General features: G+C 39.6%; 1 protein-coding gene across 4 annotated transcripts in view; it reads left to right on the plus strand.

The window, feature by feature from the left end:
- Positions 1-18,253, plus strand: part of Sf3b2 (splicing factor 3b subunit 2) — a 286,261-nt gene that overhangs the window by 190,274 nt on the left and 77,734 nt on the right. For all 4 annotated transcript variants that reach the window (XM_067102041.1, XM_067102039.1, XM_067102042.1 and 1 more), the window contains exon 5: positions 11,795-11,989. In XM_067102041.1, coding sequence (XP_066958142.1) covers positions 11,795-11,989 — 195 coding nt within the window. The remainder of the gene's footprint in view (positions 1-11,794; positions 11,990-18,253) is intronic.

An 18,253-nucleotide genomic window follows, 5' to 3' on the forward strand; every position in this document is an offset into this window, starting at 1 on the left:
CACATAATATTTGGCGCCCAACGGGGCTGTTGTATAATAGCCGTTAGGATGGTTTGTGGTGGGTAGAGTGAGAGTAAGAGGTCAGGATGAGTGAGATAGAGAAACTGAGAGAGGAACTCCGAGTGGCTAGGGAACTCCAGGGTAGGCTGGAGGAGGAGAATGGGAGGCTGAGGAGTGAGAATGAGGAGTTGAGGAGTCAGTTGGAGGAGAAGGGGGAATGCTAAGAAGTGCAAAAGAAGAAATGAAAAGGGGAGATGAAAGAGTCCAAAGAGAGAATGGAAGAGAGGATGGATAAAAGTTGGAGGGGAATGATGAAAGGTGTGGAAGAAATGGTGGAAGTTATGTTCAAGGGTGTTTTTGGAGAAGGGGCTGTTGGAGGCAGGTTCTCTGGAACGTGAAGGGGCAAGAGAGAAAGAAAAGGAGGAAGAAGTGAATGGAAGCGTGAGTGATGAAAGTGATATGGGAATAGGAAGTAAGAAACGAGGGAATGAGAGGCAGGGTAAGGAAAAGGGGAATGAAAAGCAAGGGAAGGAACAGAGGAAAGTAAGGATAAGTCAGGGGAAGAAAAAGGGAAGAAGGGAAAGGAAAGGAAACTGGTAAGAAGGGTAAGGAAGTGGGAAAGGCAGGAAAGAAGGGAGAGGGTGAAGGCAGTAGTGATAGTGAGGTGGATGGAGGTGAGTGGATAAAAGTGGATAAAAAGAGGGGGAAGAAGAGTGTAATGAGTAAGATGAATGTAAGTGCAGGAAGTGGACTCTTTGTATTCGGAAGAGGGTATGAAAGGACAGAGTGAAAGTAGCGAAAGTGAGAGTGAAAGTGAGAAAGAAGTGAGAAAGGCTATGTATGTGAGGGAGGTACCAGTTGTGAAAAGTATAATGAGTATGGAAGTAGGGATGTGCATGATTTCTTTAGGGAGTATGAAAGGTTTTGTCAGGATAAGTATGGGGAAAGTAAGAGAGTGTGGGCACGAGAATTAGGAGAATATTTGAATGGGTTTTTGCTTGATATGTATAGGTTATTATGAGTGTGGGGGATGTTGAGTATGACAAGGTGAAAGCTAGACTAGTTGAGCAAGCGAGGCGTATGAAAGCGAGTGTTAAGTATAAGAGGAAGAATGAATTTGATGAGGCAAGAATGAAAGCTGGGGAAACCTTGTCACTGTATGCTTGTAGGCTGAGACGCGTTGGCAAGGAAGAAGTTTGGGGATGATGGGATAGATGAATGTAAGGAGTTAGTACAGAAGTTGTTAGGGACAGTGCCAGATGGAGTTAGAGAATTTGTGAACTTGAAGCGGAAGGAGAAGAAAAGATGGACGAATGAAAGGTTGACTTGGGGAGAAATTTTGGAAATTGTAGAAGATTATGAGCTTGACAGGGTTATAAAAGAGAGCAGAAGTGTAAGTGTAAGGGCTGGGGTAGATGAGAGGGTACCAGAGTTCGGGAAGCTTTAGGGATGCAGTGTTGAGGGGCCCAATGAGAATGGCCGATAGTGTAATAGATAGGAGTGTAAGAGCAAGTAATGTGGAGGTGCCAGTGAGGATGAATGGTGGGTTTGTAAGGGAACAACGGGTTGGACGGGTTAGGGATAGTAGTGTACAAAGGGGAAGGTCGATGAGTGGAAGTCGAGCTTAAGTGTTTTAGATGTGGAAAGGAAGGACATACAAAGAATGAGTGTAGGTGGGCTTTAGGAGCGTGTTCTGGTGTGGGCAGTCGGGACATTTGGTAAGGGAGTGTATGAAAGATAGGGGTTAAATGCTACAGGTGCGGACAGGTGGGTCATATTGCTAATGGTTGTAGGGGTACCCGAGGAATGTAATATGTGGCAACTGTGGTAAGAATGGGCATTATGCGAGAATGTGTTCAGAACCGAGAGCGAAGTGTGACGAATGTGGAATGGAAGGGCATGTATCAAGTGTATGTAGACGAAAGAGGGTGACTGTGACAGCGAACTGGGAAACTGAGTGTGAAGGGGTTCAAATGGGTGGATCCTCCAGGATGCAAGCGGTGCGTGTGATGCATGTATGTGAGGGGTTGTTGCATGAGGGAGGCTTTGCTGGAAAGACTGACGAGTATGCATGAAGCATTTTGTTTTGATAGAGTATGGTAGGAAACGTAAGAAAGGGAAGAACGTAAGTAAACTGAATGGTCGTAAGTTGTGTGATAGGGTGTGAGTGCCAAAGTGAAAATGAGTGATAAAGCGTGTAATCACGGATGAATGGGATGGTATGAATAGAACGATAGCATACGCGGGTTTGATATAACTGAGTTGACTGAACGTGTAGGGTAAGTGAACGGTTGGAGGTGAGCGAAAGTGTAAGAGTAAGAGAGCGTAGCAGTGATAGACGAGTGATTGAAAGCATGAATGAATCGTTGCAAGAATTGGAAAGGTCAATGAGCGAATGGGATGGGTTAGTTGAGGAATTGGGGAGGTATTTGGGAACAAGTTAGAAGGTATAGATGAGATTGTGGATGAAATTGAGAGTGGTAATAGTGAAGAAGATAGCGTGAATCTGAGAGAGAATGGAGGAGAAGATGTAAATCTGAATGTTGCTGGAAGAGAGAGCGAGTCTGAGAGAATGATTGCGTAACATTTGAACGCGATCTAGAGGACCTGCTAGTGAGCATCCGTGGGTGTTGTGAAGGCGATTTGAAAGAGGTGTGAAAGGTGTTGGTTGGGAAATGCTAAAAGGGGGAGAAATATAGAGGGATGAATAAATTTGTTTTTATTTAGCATTTCCCAACGTTTTGTGAGAGAGAGAGAGAGAGAGAGAGAGAGAAAGTGTAATTGTCGTTAGTGAGTGCTTCGGTTGTTGGAAGAGGGATGAGGTCGTTAGGTTGTTTACGGTGCTGTCTGTCTGTGCAAATGTCGAGGGAGTTTTTTTGGTTTTGAGAGAGTCTTGAGCTGAGTTCTGTGCAAGGCGGACATTGATGGTGCATGATCATTGTATGTTCCGTGAGTCGAAAGTGTTTTCTGTTGGATGTCATTGTTGTCTGTGCATGTGTCTCTTTTTTTTTGCTCGTTTTTTTGGTTGGAAGTCCGTTTTCCGGTTGTTTGTGAATTTTGTCTACTGTGTTGGCGATCGTGGACACCCTCAACCATCTCCCAGCAACCGAGGATCATAGTGAGTATTGTATGTGGTTATATGTTCATGTGTATCTGTGTTGTGTATTGTTTTTTTGTGTTTTAAAATCCCGCCACATAATGTAAGAGTTTTTAGCTTACAATTGCGTTTTTCGACCATTTCGGTCGAGTCAAAGTTGACCGAAGGTTGAAATTTTGGCACTTATCGTGATTTATATGAAAATATTTCCAAACTGATAAAAGCTACAACCATGGGTTGTTTTTGTTGTATTTTACATGAAATTTTGCATATTTTCATATATAAAACTTTATGTAACGACTAATATAAAACGGTGCAAAAATTACGACACAATGACAAAAGAATTTCTGAAATTTTCAGCCGAGTTACCGAACAGACGTAAGGAAAAAGTTTTTTTCAAAAATTCACCATAAATCAAAATATTGTGCTAGAGACTTCCAATTTGTTGCAAAATGAAGGTAAATGATTGAATATTACTAGAATGTAAGAGTTTTAGCTTACAATTGCATTTTTCGATGATTTCGGTCAAGTCAAAGTTGACGATTTTAGTCGACTTACGATACGTCCAGTTGGCGTTCAAGGGTTAACTAACCCCACAATTAAATAAAAAGTCCCTTGGGGACAAAAAATGCTGGCTGAGCGCACAGCTTATTTGCCAAAGTCGGCCAGGTTCACTTCTTCAAGGCCAAACAACAACAACAAAAAAAAACAATCAGTCTCCCCAAGTACAGAGAACGGGAACCCACTCACGTATAGAAAATGGAGTTCTAGCAGACAGACGAGAGAGAGAGAGAGAGAGAGAGAGAGAGAGAGAGAGAGAGAGAGAGAGAGAGAGAATTCGTCCCCCTCACCCCCTCAGAGCAATACCTCACTCCCTCTATCACCCCATCCAAGGCTTGCTGAAGCCTACAGAAAAAACGTTTAGTGCGAACCCTAAGGAGGCAAGCTCTCCTCTCCTGTTGCCAGGGGACTAGATTGCTGAATAAGCTTATAGCAACTGCACCCACTTTACATACACACACGTTCGCACCCAAAATAACACACGTATGTTTGTAAGTATAAAAAATTTAAAAAAAGTTTAAAAAACTCTAGGAAATGTACACACAGTAATTCAACAAATATCAAATAAATTCCTACCCAGTTATCAAAGTCCCCAGAGATAATACAACAATTACATACTCTCTTTACTAAATCCTAAATGCCGATGCGAACTACTGATTGCTATATATAAAAAAAACAAAGATATGAGACATGATCAAAATTCAGTTGCACTGCTCAGAGTACAGCGAAGCAGGCAAGACGCCCCACCCAAACTAATGACGTCACTAACACGTCACTCAGGGGATGCTGTCACGACAGCCACTGCCCCAAAAAATTAGTTGCAGTATAATGAAAAGTCCAATTTGACATAAAAATAACAATGAAAAAAAAGATGATAACACTTATGTACGCCTCTACTTAGCTGCGTGTGAATCCTCTCACCAACGACAGAGAGAGAGAGAGAGAGAGAGAGAGGGAGAAAAAGAAGAACACGCTCTCTTGCGTATATTTGCGGGTTTTAACACACACAAGCGGTCAAAATACCGCAATTACTATCTATTTATCTATCTATGTCTAACATGGCTGCCAAACCATTGTTAATAGCCCCGAGTTCTGAGGGCCATCTTATTTGGTGTATCTGTTTTATGAACAGAATCAAACATCTCACTTTTCTTGAGATGTCTCTGGTAGCCGTTGCTCTTCCTTGGGTCAGCAGACCCCTTCTCTTTTGTCAGAATTTCTCTCCTAAACCTATCTTTACACAAAGGTCAACTGAAATGAGACACTGATATACAAAACTAGACTTTAGTGGCAAATTTAATAAAAGTAACGCAGCAAAAGATACAGTCATGAAATGGAGTGATTCACACTGCCTATCAATGGAAAACATAACTAGAGGAAATGCTGTTTCACAAGTAAGCATAGTCATTATTTTATGCCAAGCAATACTAGTGAGTAACACCCTTGTCATGAAGCAAATAATAAGGTCGTAACGACTAAAAAATCCATCCTTCCAGGACGATGTTCGATTCCTGTTGGAAGAAACATTTCATTATATTAAAAACCTGGAATGAATGTACATATTCAAGACAGACAGAAAAAATAAATGCACAAATGGGCAAATTCACTATGTAGACATCATTCAGTTTCACTGCTTCCAAACTGGGGATTTTCCTTCTAAAGCCTGGAAAAGATATAAATGTCACTGTGCATTTTTACTTACTTCTATGGCCTTAAAAAAAGTATCTTCATAGTGGCAGTTTCTTTAAACACTACACCAGGCTAAAACACATATCAGCCACTACAGCTCGAGGCAGTCTCCCCGAGAGAGTCACTGTTCCTCTCATAAATATCTCATTGGAGATCGCACACACACATGCACATATCCCACCGGAACCTGGGCACCTCCAGCGCATCGGTTCAGTGTCCTGTCATGCAGTTTCCATGTGCTCGGACCATGGTCAAATGTCAGCACAAATGCACCTGCCACGAGAGCCACCGACAGGTCATCACATAGTTCTGTGTTGTCCAATGAGAGTCAAGACTTATTATATATATTCTTATATTGCTTTTGTATTATAAATTGCAATCAATGTTTTGGTTTGGAAATGTTTACGCGGTGTTCATTTTGCCACATTTAACTCAGTTCAGAGCACTTTTCTTGCTTCTAGTTAACCTAAATGAATATCTAGACTTTATTAATCCTTTGGGCCAGCCCTAGGAGAGCTGTTAACCAGCGCAGTGGTCTGGTTAAACTAAGGTATACTTAACTTTTTATATGGGGCAAGGTTATTTTTTGTTATACTGTACAAAGTGTTTTTAAGTTGAAATAAAACTTAAATACATCTTGTTGTGAAATTACTTTAGCTATTTTTTTCGTAAGTAGATGACGGTGGCCGTTTAGGAACATTTGCTTTGTGTAAAAAATGAAGATTCCCTTCGCTATTTTCACTTGATTTCATCATAATATGAGCTTTACATATTTATCATTTATCGGTGTAAAAATAGCAGTAATGTGTTCTTTCATGCCCAGTAGTTTTGATTAAAATACTTTCTTTCCAATTTTAATTACGGTCGAGTTTCATCCATGTTGCCGATGAACGATAATTTATAGTCATTAGCAGCTTGAACATTGTTTTCTCAGCTTCAGCTACAACTTGCAGCATAAATTTAGCAGTATATTTCCTTGCCGATCTTTTACCCATACCTAATAAGGGTATAATGTAAAAATATATCAGTCCTATTCTACTTAATATAATTTGTACTATAACCTACGGTAATTGTGTATTACCGTACGACGGTTGAAATGCAAGCAAAAGGGCTCTTGTTATCCAATTCAGTGATGAACAAAAAAACAGTTTCTCGGTCGGTTGTTTATGGCTGTACGCATTTACACAAGAGTATAACGTTACTAACAATACTGTTATCATTCTCTGTTACTTTTTTAACTAGAAGATGGGATAAAGAGTTAGAGAAAAAGAAGTTGGTCTATTGTAATTTGGTCTTTCTTGCTGCCTGATTTTACACTGCTGCCTGCGCCCACGTGAAATTTACAGATATTTTATAAATATTGTCGTATCGGCATTAATTGCGTATGTAACAAACCCAACTCGGTTTGACGTAACTTTTATATGATCTGCTTCCTAGCTGATTTTTAGTATGGATTTGCTACAAAAGATGGTTATTAAAAGACACAGGGCCCCATTGATAATACATTTCACAAACTAACAGTAATAATCATTACTCAATACAGACAATACCCAAAATCCAATACACATAAAACTGTCGGCAAAAGATCGGGAAAACTTCACTCTAAAAATAAATATCACTATTACCCTATAACTCAGAACCCTTGGTCAGAGTACGGAAAAAAAAGTAGGACCCACGCAGGAGTCGGGCAAGAACTGATTTCTCCGGAAAAACAAGAACAGGAGTTAAAGCAAATAAGAATCTGACCAATTCCTTTGAGCAACAACCAAACAACTGAACCACCTCTTAAAAGGGTTGATAAATATTTGCATGAAAACATAAACAAACTACCATACGACTACACTACAAAATAAAAACATTTAATGAATGTTTGTTACACCTCCCCCCTTAAGAGGCCTGGCATAGGACAAGTATCGAACATTTTACATATACCTTTAGCTTGAACGTGACAAAGTATCAGCTATTACATTTTCTGCACCTTCCATATGGTTTACTACTAAGTCATACTCCTGAAGTAACAAAGACCATCTCATTAACCTTTGATTAGAATTTTGCATTTTATTTATAAATCTTAAAGGATTGTGATCAGTTCTGACACAAATGGGAAATGGAGAACCATGAAGAAAGTATTTGAAGTGATCCAATGCTAGAATCAGTGAGAGTGCCTCCTCCTCCACCGTTGAGTAACTAAGTGGGTGCTTCTTGAATTTCAAGGAAAAATACGAGATAGGATGAAAAACGTTTGTCGTACCACTTTTCTGAAGCAGCACTGCCCCTGATCCCGTATCACAAGCCTCAACATGTAACTCGAAAGGTTGTGCGAAATCCGGAGAACGAAGAACAGGATCAGAAGACATCATTAACTCAGTGCTGTCGAAAGCTCGCTGACATTCATCAGACCACTGATAATCCTTTTTAGGACTCAGCATCGAGGTCAAAGGAGCCGCTATTGCTGAGAAGTTGGGGCAAAAACGACGGTAGAAACCAGCCATTCCCAGGAATCTCATCAGGGACTTGCGGTTGGTGGGAACAGGGAAATGCAAGATAGCATCAATCTTTGCAGTCTTAGGTTTTGCAAGACCACATCTAACTTCATGTCCCAAATAGGTAACGGTTGCACATCCAAACGTACTTTTCTTTAGGTTGATAGTCAGCCCTGCCTCACTCAACCTGGAAAAAAGTTAATGTAATTTATGTATGTGTTCAATCCATGTTTTAGACACTACAAGATCATCAAGATAAGCAAATATACCTTCCAGGTCTGTAATAACATAATTATTCTCTGGAATGTTGGTGGGGCATTTTTCATTATCCATATGTGGGTTCTTGTCACTACCTTTTTGTGAGGTATACTGTATATGTTTTTTATAATATTTCTTTGCACTGTACTTTGCCAAATTACAATTATAGCTGAACTGCTACCATAAAAGATAACTAAAACCAACAGCAATCCCTGGGTTTATTTATGAGCAAATAAATAAAGAGACGTCCTGGAACTAGAGAGAGGCAGTACATCTGCCTATGAAAACTCAAGGCACACTGATCGCCCTCTCATTTTTGGCCCATTGAAGTGATATGAACAGTTTTCCTGCTAAATTCATCCAAACCGTATGGCACGCAATATAGTTAGCCCTGCGTTCGCTCAAAACCTGTTATAGTTCCTCATATGATCATGCTTGTCCAGTAAGGGTTAAACATGACAAGGATGGAGATTTACCAGCAAGGTATTCAGTTAACCTGTGGCAGAAATGTCCAATGAGGCAGTGCAGTCAGTATTTTTAGATCATTCTTCGCAACATAACTCCATAGAAGTTTTCATGGATGGCTCAAAGTTAGATGCTGGTGTCAGCTTTGGAGTGGCCTTCTCTCATATAGAAAGAAGCCGGAGATTATCATCTGCTTCATCTATTTTTACAGCTGAACTGCTTGCAATTTTAAAGGCCTTAAAGGAAATTTTAACTCGGATTGAAAATAGGTTTACTAAATGTTGTTACTTGAGAAGTGTTCTTCAATGGCTGGAATCTTTCAACTCTTTAAACCCTCTGATTGTAGAGATATTGGAATGGCTGTTTTTAGTGAAAAGAACAGGTAAAGAAATAAATTTTCATTGGGTCCCTTCCCTTGTTGGGATGGTTGGGAACAAGCAAGCTGATCAACTTGCTAAGTCAGCAGTCACCTACCCAGAAGATGTCCACTACCATATTTGGATGTATATCCTATAGTAGATCAGAAAATTAAAAAGTTTAGGCGGTCCTTTCAGGGAAATATTCTAACAAATAAAAAATTGTGCACTATTATGTCATCAGCACCTCCTTGGTCATTTCGTTAAATGCCAAGGAGACAAGAAATGATGTTGTGCAGGCTTAGGATTGGACATACAAGACTTACTCATGATTTCTTGATGTCCAGCGAAAATCCACCATTGTGCGATGATTGTACAGGCAGTCCCCAGTCATTGTCCCCAGTCATTGGCGGGGTTTTGTTCCCAACAGCATGATGACAACTGAAAATCGGTGATAATAGCACTGATCCCTGGTTAGCGGCGCCGATAACCAGTGATCAGTGCCGATAACCGGTTATCAGCGATTTTAAAATCTGGTTATCGCTGCCGCTGGACAAGTGTCAGAAAACCGATTGCCAGTAACCGAGGCTGCTGATAACCGGGGACTGCCTGTATTGTGCCCTTGACCTTGAGACATTTGTTGGTCGAATGTCCCAGTCTTGGGAATCTAAGGCATAGGTTTCTCTCTTGGGGATGTGACAGGTGAACATTTCATCTTTGCAGCAATTCTCAGGGAAGACTGTAATTTAAAGCAGTTATATATCTTTATTAGGAAGGTGGGCCTCTTCAACAAAATTTAGATCATATACAGCATGTGTATGTATATTATATATGTTTTACAGATATGATTATATACAGTATTTATATTTTTAGATATTTCTTATATGAGACTCCTTTTAAACTTATTTATTCATTATTCTTTATTTCCTATTTACTTCCATTATGGCATCATTAACCTAGATGTTGTGATACCAGTTTTAATAGCCACAAATCAGTCCAATCAATCCGTATTAATGATTGTATAACACAAAAATAGGTACAGTATTATAAAAAACCTGAAAGTAGTAAATTGAAGCAAGTAAAACTTAGTGTTGGGAAGTGTAGAGTTCATCATACCAAAAAGAGAGAGACAAGCAATTCTGATATGTCTCTGAATAGGCCATTCTTTCCTAACACATGGCCACCTAATGAATAATCGATATAACCTTGTGAAATTTTGTCAAAAACTTCAACATTTGAAACTAACCCAAATCCTTTGGGCCAGTCCTGTGAGATCTGATGAATAGCTCAGCGGTCTGGTAAAACTACATTGATAATAATAATAATAATAATAATAATAGTAATAGTAATAATAATAATAATAGTAATAATAATAATACTGGGTCCTGTTTAGGTGGTGCATTACTATCTTAGGGGAACTTGACACCTCAGATTTGAATGATGACAACTCTTCAGTTAATGCTAACAGACTTACAGAAGGCGTGTCCAAGAACACTATTTTTCTTGGCTGTATGAGTCACTCCACTGGCATTCTCTCCCAGTGTGGAGGATGAACCACAGCACAGATTAGAACTCATGATATGAGGGGTATCACCCTGTCCATAGCACTCAGGAACATTTCAGCTTTTCAGGTATTCTGTGCAGAGAGGTAATCGTGTCTGATCATCTACACAATGTTTTATCTGTGGAACATTGCCCACTGGCCTTAGACATGCTTTCCTTGGGCTGGTGGTGGTTGCTCAATGGATTGGATAGCAAGCCCAGCTCCCTTTGGGATAGGTAGCACCTTTTCTAGGTATCTGGGGTGACTGGTTCTCGTTTCTCTCTCTTTGTCTTCTCTCCTGTCTGTTAATGGAGAGTCAGATTGCCATTTCATATACAAGCTGGACTGATGAGTTCAGGTTAGCTATCTGACTGGGCACCAGTCTTTTCATTGGTGATGATGGAGTGCAGGTTCCTTTCCTCTCTTAGCAAAGGAAGAGGGGGACAAACAATAAAGCAAACTTATTGATGTTGTTGTCTGACATTTCAGTGTGGATTCTTACAGCCTTATTGAGTAATTGCTGAAAACTCAATACTCAGTGGGCCAGAAGTCTAGCCACTGCTACATCCCATATGTCCAGTATGCTGGGGGGAGGGGGGCTTCCTCTACTCCTACCAGGAGGGTGACATTTCGGGTTGGGTGGACTTACCAGGTTTGTATTTGTGTATGAACAAATACTAAATTTTAGAAGTTAGTGTATTTAGTGTATTTTTCTTTACATATAAACCTGAAGTGGGTTTCCTCCTGCCTGTTGGTAGTTAACTATCTTGTCAATATTTTAAATGGCCATTCTAGCCTGCATTTGCAAACTAAATCCTCTATAAAGAACTTCTGATATGTCTATTAGGTAAAATACAAATTACTTTTAAAATTTGCTCTATTTTGTTGTGCTGATCTTTGGCCACATGTTGATCAGTCAGAGAATATCTGTATGGTGAATGACAAGAGTGAGCATTTCAGAACAAAGCCATTTTAGCTCAAAGAGTACTATTCATTTTTTTGCAACACAACTAGTTGGCCTTGACTAGGATGTATTCAGACTTGTAACTTTTGACAGGAGATATATTGTTTTGCTGAAATTACATTACTGACATATGGACGTTCTGTTCTGTGGCAGCTGTTCTAAGCTTGTAATTGTAGTTCTGGGCTTTATAACTTGTTTCGTAAGAATCTTTGTCCATTATCAGTAACAGTAATGATGATGATCATATATTTGCACAGAACAGTAGCTTTCTATTATAGAAGAGCTTTCAACCTGTGTCACAATGTTGGAAAAATTTAAGTAAGGCTGACCATGTATTATGAAACATTTTTGCTTTTACCTTTTACAATGATTTTTCAGGTGCCAGCACCAGGATTATTAGGGGTATCCCCATCAGCCATAGGCCCACCAGGAGAGGCTTCAGATAAAAGTGAAAAGCCTCCTCCTCTGATGTCTTTGCAGGTTTCAGCACCGAAAGAAGAAGCTCCTAGGGAAGTTAAACTTCCTCAGGCATTAGAGCAGGCTCTTGCTTTCAAGACTGAAAGAGCAAAACAGGTAGGTTCCTGCTGTTGCTGTTACTGGTATTAGTAGTAGCAATTTGTAAGCTCTAGCTTTAATTAAAGGGATAACTGAATTTCATGTATTTCAATTATTAGACATTCAACATGGTAGAAGTGTGTTGCAAAAGAACTTTATTTATTTCCCATGCCTGTACTGTAATTATACTTGTTATTGCAGTGGATTTAGGCTTTACATCACCAGGGCATGTTAATAATTATGCTATCATCTATAGTCCCCGTAGTGGGGTAGTGCCATCAGTGCACCTCATGCAGTGCACTGTGGGCATTACTTAAGCTTCTTTGCAGCGTCCCTTCAGCCCCTGGCGGCAACCCTTCATTCCTTTTACTGCACCTCCATTCATATTCTCTTTCTTCCATCTTACTTTCCACCTTCTCCTAACATTTGATTCATAGTGCAACTGTGAGGTTTTCCTCCTGTTACATCTTGAGAACCTTTTTACTGTCAATTTCGTTTCAGTGTTTGGCCTTTGGCCTAAGTACCATATTCTGTTCTATCATCTTCATTCAACTTAAGTTTGTTAAAGACACTTGACATTGATATTGTAGTGTTTCAGTGTTTATTTGATATTACAGCCCTAAGTTGTTGAAGGAAAATTTATGATTAACATAAATAAAATAATACTTTGCAGTTATACATGATTTCACCGATGAAGACAAAAAATAAACATGAAAAAAAGGTAACACTCACGAGTTGATGGCATTTTTTTGATTTGTGTAAATGTTTTAGACTTTCTTTTTAGTGAAAAATAGTGTCTTTAACTCGGGGAAATACACTAACAATTATATTTATCCAGAATTATTTTTCAATTTATTTTACCTCCTAAGGAGGGTAGTACAATCAGTGCACTTCATGCGGTGCACTGTAGGCATTAATTAAGGTTCTGTGCAGCATCCCTTTAACCTGTAACTGCAACCCCTCTCATTCCTTTTACTGTACCTCTGTTCATATGCTCTGTCTTCCATCTGACTTTCCTCAACCCTCTCCTAACAATTGTTTCATAGTGCAGCTGCTTTGAGGCTTTCCTCCTTTTACACCTTTAAAACCTTTCAACTGTCAATTTCCCTTTCAGCGCTCAGTGACCTAATATGTCCCAGCTGAGCACTGCTAATAAAAAAATGCTGATAATTATGGTGATAAATGGTGTTTACAACGCCTTAAGCACCAATAAACTGCTTAACAGCAGCGTTAACCAGTTATCAGCACCAGTAAACCACTTATTGTAATTGCATACCGGTGCCGAAGAGAGAGAGAGAGAGAGAGAGAGAGAGAGAGAGAGAGAGAGAGAGAGAGAGAGAGAGAGTGTGTGTGTGTGTGTGTGTGTGTGTGTGTGTGTGTGTGTGTGTGTGTGTGTGTTAAGTATACCTTAGTTTTACCAGACCACTGAGGTGATTAACAGCTCTCCTAGGGCTGGAGAGAGAGAGAGTTTAAACCCTAATTATGGTGCAAATCATGCTCCCAAAGCACTTTAATTTCATTTAAAAGTTAGCTTAATAAATTACCCTTAATAAAAGGAATCAATGGCTGACATAAAAATAGAGTACAGTATCGCCTAATGAGTATTTGCCACACTAGTGCATTTACAGTATGGTATACTAATGTTACCCCCATACTGGCTCATTGGCTGCCATTTTCTTTTGCACTCATAGTAAGGTAAAACCAAGTAACGAACGGGATTGTATACTTAATGACTGACGTTTCCTTTGTCATTGTCGGGAAGGTAAACTAGGTAAACTTAATATGTCACAGAAGTCATATAACTAAAGTACAATTCAATAAAATAAAGAAAACGTATGTACTGTATGTAGAGGGTACAGGTATTCAGTAAATTTAAAATTACGTAAAGACGTACAGAGAAATAATAAGTTGTAAAAATATGTGTGCATGCTAACTATGAGAAAGGAAGAAGGAGAGAGAGAGAGAGCAAAAATTTTGCAGATCTGTGAAAAAAATCATGGATGGAAATTAGTTAGGTTCCAAGAAAGTTTCGCAATTCCGGAAATGCGAATCCATGAGGTATGACTTTATACAACTAGGCCACAACTTTTTTAAACTAATAACTAATGAAATCTAGTATTTTCATGTAAAAATTTTAACATTAAATAGCATACCCTACCATTTGATTACCTCTTATGGGAAAGTGTGTAGGAGTTCCAGTTTGGCAAAGCTTTTCCTTATTGCGTATTAGTCTTCGTTATAGTTATCCGGTTTGAAGTAAAATGAGCAAATCATAGAAAAACTAATGAACCTCCAATTTATACCTTTGTTAATTGTCAGTATTTGGAGTAACAAATACATTTTCAGTGATGATAAGCTTTTGCTGTACAGTAATCTCTCGGTTATCTGGATCCAAAGATACATATAATGAGCACAGGTGTTAGTCGCAAAATATGGATGTTTGTAAACATTACCCACGCTTTTGACTATTACCCTAAGATCTGGGTAAAATATTGGCTGGGAGAAATTAACTTGTTGGAAACTAGAGTCAGGAGAAATTAACTAGTTGGAAACTAGAGTCAGTCACTCACAAAGCAGTGAGTGGGAGAATTATTGATCAGTAACTATTTGTCTTTCATGAGGAGGGCATCGACTTTGATTTTGTAATAGACTCGCAGCTTTTTCTTCTACTATTGCCCTTGCATTAAGGTTCATATTACCTTTACAAACATGTCTAGGCCTCATACAAGCACTGAAAATATAATTAGAGTAATAGAATGCTTGAAAGTGGGTTTAATAATAAAGTAAATCGCAGCACAAACTGGCATGAAAGAGCAAACAGTCCATCATTTGTTGGCAAGATTCAAGGCCGGAGGCCAGAAAGAATTAACCTTGCATCTAAAGGCGCCAGGGAACCCCCCAAAGATAAATAAGCGAACATTAGCTCTTATAAAGAGGGAGTTAGACCTTGATCCTACACTAACAGCAAAAAAAAAAAACACCATAAGTTATTAGGAGACTTCTCTATGAGGACAGTTTAAGAAAACATTAAAAAACGGTTGTCCTATAAGAAAGTAAAGGCTAAACCAAAACCTGCTGTAACTCCATCCCAGTTAAAGAAAAGGAAGAATTTTGCCATTAAATACAGGCAGTCCACGGTTATCGGTGAGGTTCCATTCCCGACGGCGTGACAATAACTGAAAATTGCCGCTAACCAAAAATCGGCGATAATAGCACTGAGCCCTGGTTATTGGCGCCGATAACCAGTGATCAGCGTTGCCGATAAGAGGCGATCAGCACCAATAACCGGTTATCAGCAACGAAAATCTCCTTATCGTCGTCGCTAGACAAGCACTGTGAAAACCAGATCGCCAGTAACCGAGGCTGGAGATAACTGGGGACTGCTTGTATAAAGATTGGACACAAGAGCAATGGAAGGCTTCCTTTGGACTAATGAGAGCACACTTCTCATCAGTGACATGAAGGGGAAATGTGTGTGAGTGCTGAAAGGGGCCAATAGGTTGGAACCCAAGTACACAGCTCATACTGTGAAACACCTAGCTTCCCTCGTGGTGTAGGGGAGTTTTGCTTTTGGGGTAAAGGGAAGCTTACCATCCTACCTAAAGATCAGACAATTACTAAGGAGGTGTATTTAAGGTTATTTTAGAACAATTTGGCCAACTGTGTTGCTGCAACTGGAGCAAAGATTCTTCAGCAAGATGGTGCACCTTGCCATACTGCAAAAGTTATAAAGAAGTGGCTTGCTGAAAGCGAAATTGATTACATTGTGGCAGAGTTGGCCAATTTAAATCATGATGATTTTAATCAGCGATTTAAATCAAGATTTAAATCAAATGATTTTTTTAAAAAAATCATTGATTTAAATCAGTATTTACTCCTGTCCCAACTAACATAGAATTTAAAGGAAAAATGTGAAAACAAACACATAATTACACCTACTTGATATATTTCTGAGGAATAGAACACTAAAAAATTTCTTTGACAATACAAAAAAATTTCCACAGTCCATTAAATCAAAGGGTTTTACTTGCAAAGAACTGTACTTGTTTCTGAGGAGTAGAATAGTTAAGCACTTCCTTTTACAGTACAGTGTAACAAAAAAATTAACACCCAAACTATTACATAGTACTAACATGATCTATACGGGAACAGGACAGAGAGATGATGCAATCCTGGCCAATGGCTACTGGGCTGCTTGACAGGTTCAAACACTTTGTAACCAAGTGAGAGATGATGCAACATTCCGTAAAAAAACTCCAAAATGTGTTTTAAACTAACGTATAGAATATATATATAGTATATATATATATATATATATATATATATATATATATATATATATATATATATATATATATATATATATATATATATATATATATATATATATATATATATATATATATATATATATATATATATATATATACATATACATATATAGATATATAGCTAGCTTTCCAATTACAGTATTATTTCTGGGCTCGACCTGTGTCACCCAGTGAAATGATCCAATAGCACTCATTTCTAGGTATAAATATTGCTAAATATACCAGAGAAAAAGCTATCCATAATGCCAGGGTTACGACCCCTGGATCAAACACCATTAGATGGTGTCGGTATGCACAAGGGGTGAGTGGTTGCCACTACCACAGATCTTCATCCTACAGATTTCTCCATTCTCAAAACCCCGAAAGGGGAGGAGCCGTTCCAAAGCCTTACCCTCCGCACCTAGCCAACCACCACCCCGGCCGCCATATTCATTCCAATTTAGCACGCCTTCCAGGATACACTGTATTTTTCTTTGGTGTTATTTTTCGTTTTTTCTACTTACATCATGTCATCCCACCAGGAATTTCCACCATCTAAGTTGAGTACCATTTCCCTTTGGGTTTTTTATTACAGAGGCATTATATTTTGACTGTTCGTATATTGTTTACCAAGGTAAATAGTTTCTACAGCCGGGCGTGGGCTGTGTCTTCCTCTGCCATGCTTGACCCTCAGTCTTCAGATTTTTAGCAGAATATTTCTGCTAGTTTTTATCCATACTCCATTTCAGTTTGGAGCCTTATTTGGAGAATTTACCATTTCGCTGGTAGGAGGTAAGGGAGCCCGATCATGACTGATCTAGGCTAGGGTTGGAGGTACACCCTCCCTTTTTCTGATCTTAGTTTTCCCCTTTTCACTGGTTTCCTTCCTCCATCAACAAATTGGTGCCTTCTCGATGGTGGTATTATTATTATCATGATCATAGCTGATGTGTACAAGGATGGATGACATGTCTATTCTTGGATTAGTTTATGTGTGCGATTCAAGCGCCAGAGGTGGCCATTTTGGGTATCCCCACTTCCCGTATAACGGATGTTGTTTGGCCCTCTCTGTCACTGAGTCATTTATGTATTTATAAGTATATAATTTTTAGACATCTTAAAAAACACATCGAATGGTTAACTTTTATTATGTTAGTGATCTTGACGATAGATAGTTTTATTCGATTAGGTATTTTCTAGCCCAGCCTACTCGACCGAGCCGTAATTCGGTTTTGGAGGGCTAGGCTGGACAGGATAGGCGCTTTTACACGATGCTTAGACTACCTAGCTCACCTGACCAGGCCGTTTTGAGGTTTTGGAGGGAGATGTTAGGTTTGTGAGGGAGTTCCTTGTTCACTCTTGGCCCACCTGACCAGGCCGTTAGGTTTTGGGAGGTGAGGTTAGGCTAGTGAGAGAGTTGCTCTTCACCCTTAGCCCACCTGGCCAGGCCGTTAGGTTTTGGAGGGTGAGGTTATAATAGTGAAGGGTCTCCTCAATTCATAGTCTACCACCTGACCAGGCTGTTGGTTTTGGAGGGTGTGGCTAGGTTATGCGAGGTTCTTCTCCCCCCCCACCTGTAGCGCTCATTCTGGCCTTCCTGACCAAGCCAAAAAGTTTTGGTTTTGGAAGGTAGGCTGGGATCGAAAGGTTGAGCAGGTTATTTCGTGTATATAGCCTAGTCCTTCTTTACCTGATCGGTTAGATTTTGGCGACGTGGCCTGGGCGTCCTCCTAGCAGAGGGAAACCGATCGCTTGCGTTCGGCACCCCCGTGAGGAAGTTACATTCGGCTTCCAGAGGGTGCTACCCACCCGACTGGTCGCCGTTCGCTGGGTTTCCGCCACTCACCTACCTTTCCCTTATTGGGTGGTGTTTCGTTTGCTCGCTTTCCATAGTTATAGCTGGAGCGTCGAACACTGTCCCAGGGATGCATCATGAGTTACGCTATGTTAAGTCTCCGCCAGGTTAGTCAGA

Source organism: Macrobrachium rosenbergii, chromosome 58, assembly GCF_040412425.1.
Source record: "Macrobrachium rosenbergii isolate ZJJX-2024 chromosome 58, ASM4041242v1, whole genome shotgun sequence".
NCBI lineage: Eukaryota > Metazoa > Arthropoda > Malacostraca > Decapoda > Palaemonidae > Macrobrachium > Macrobrachium rosenbergii.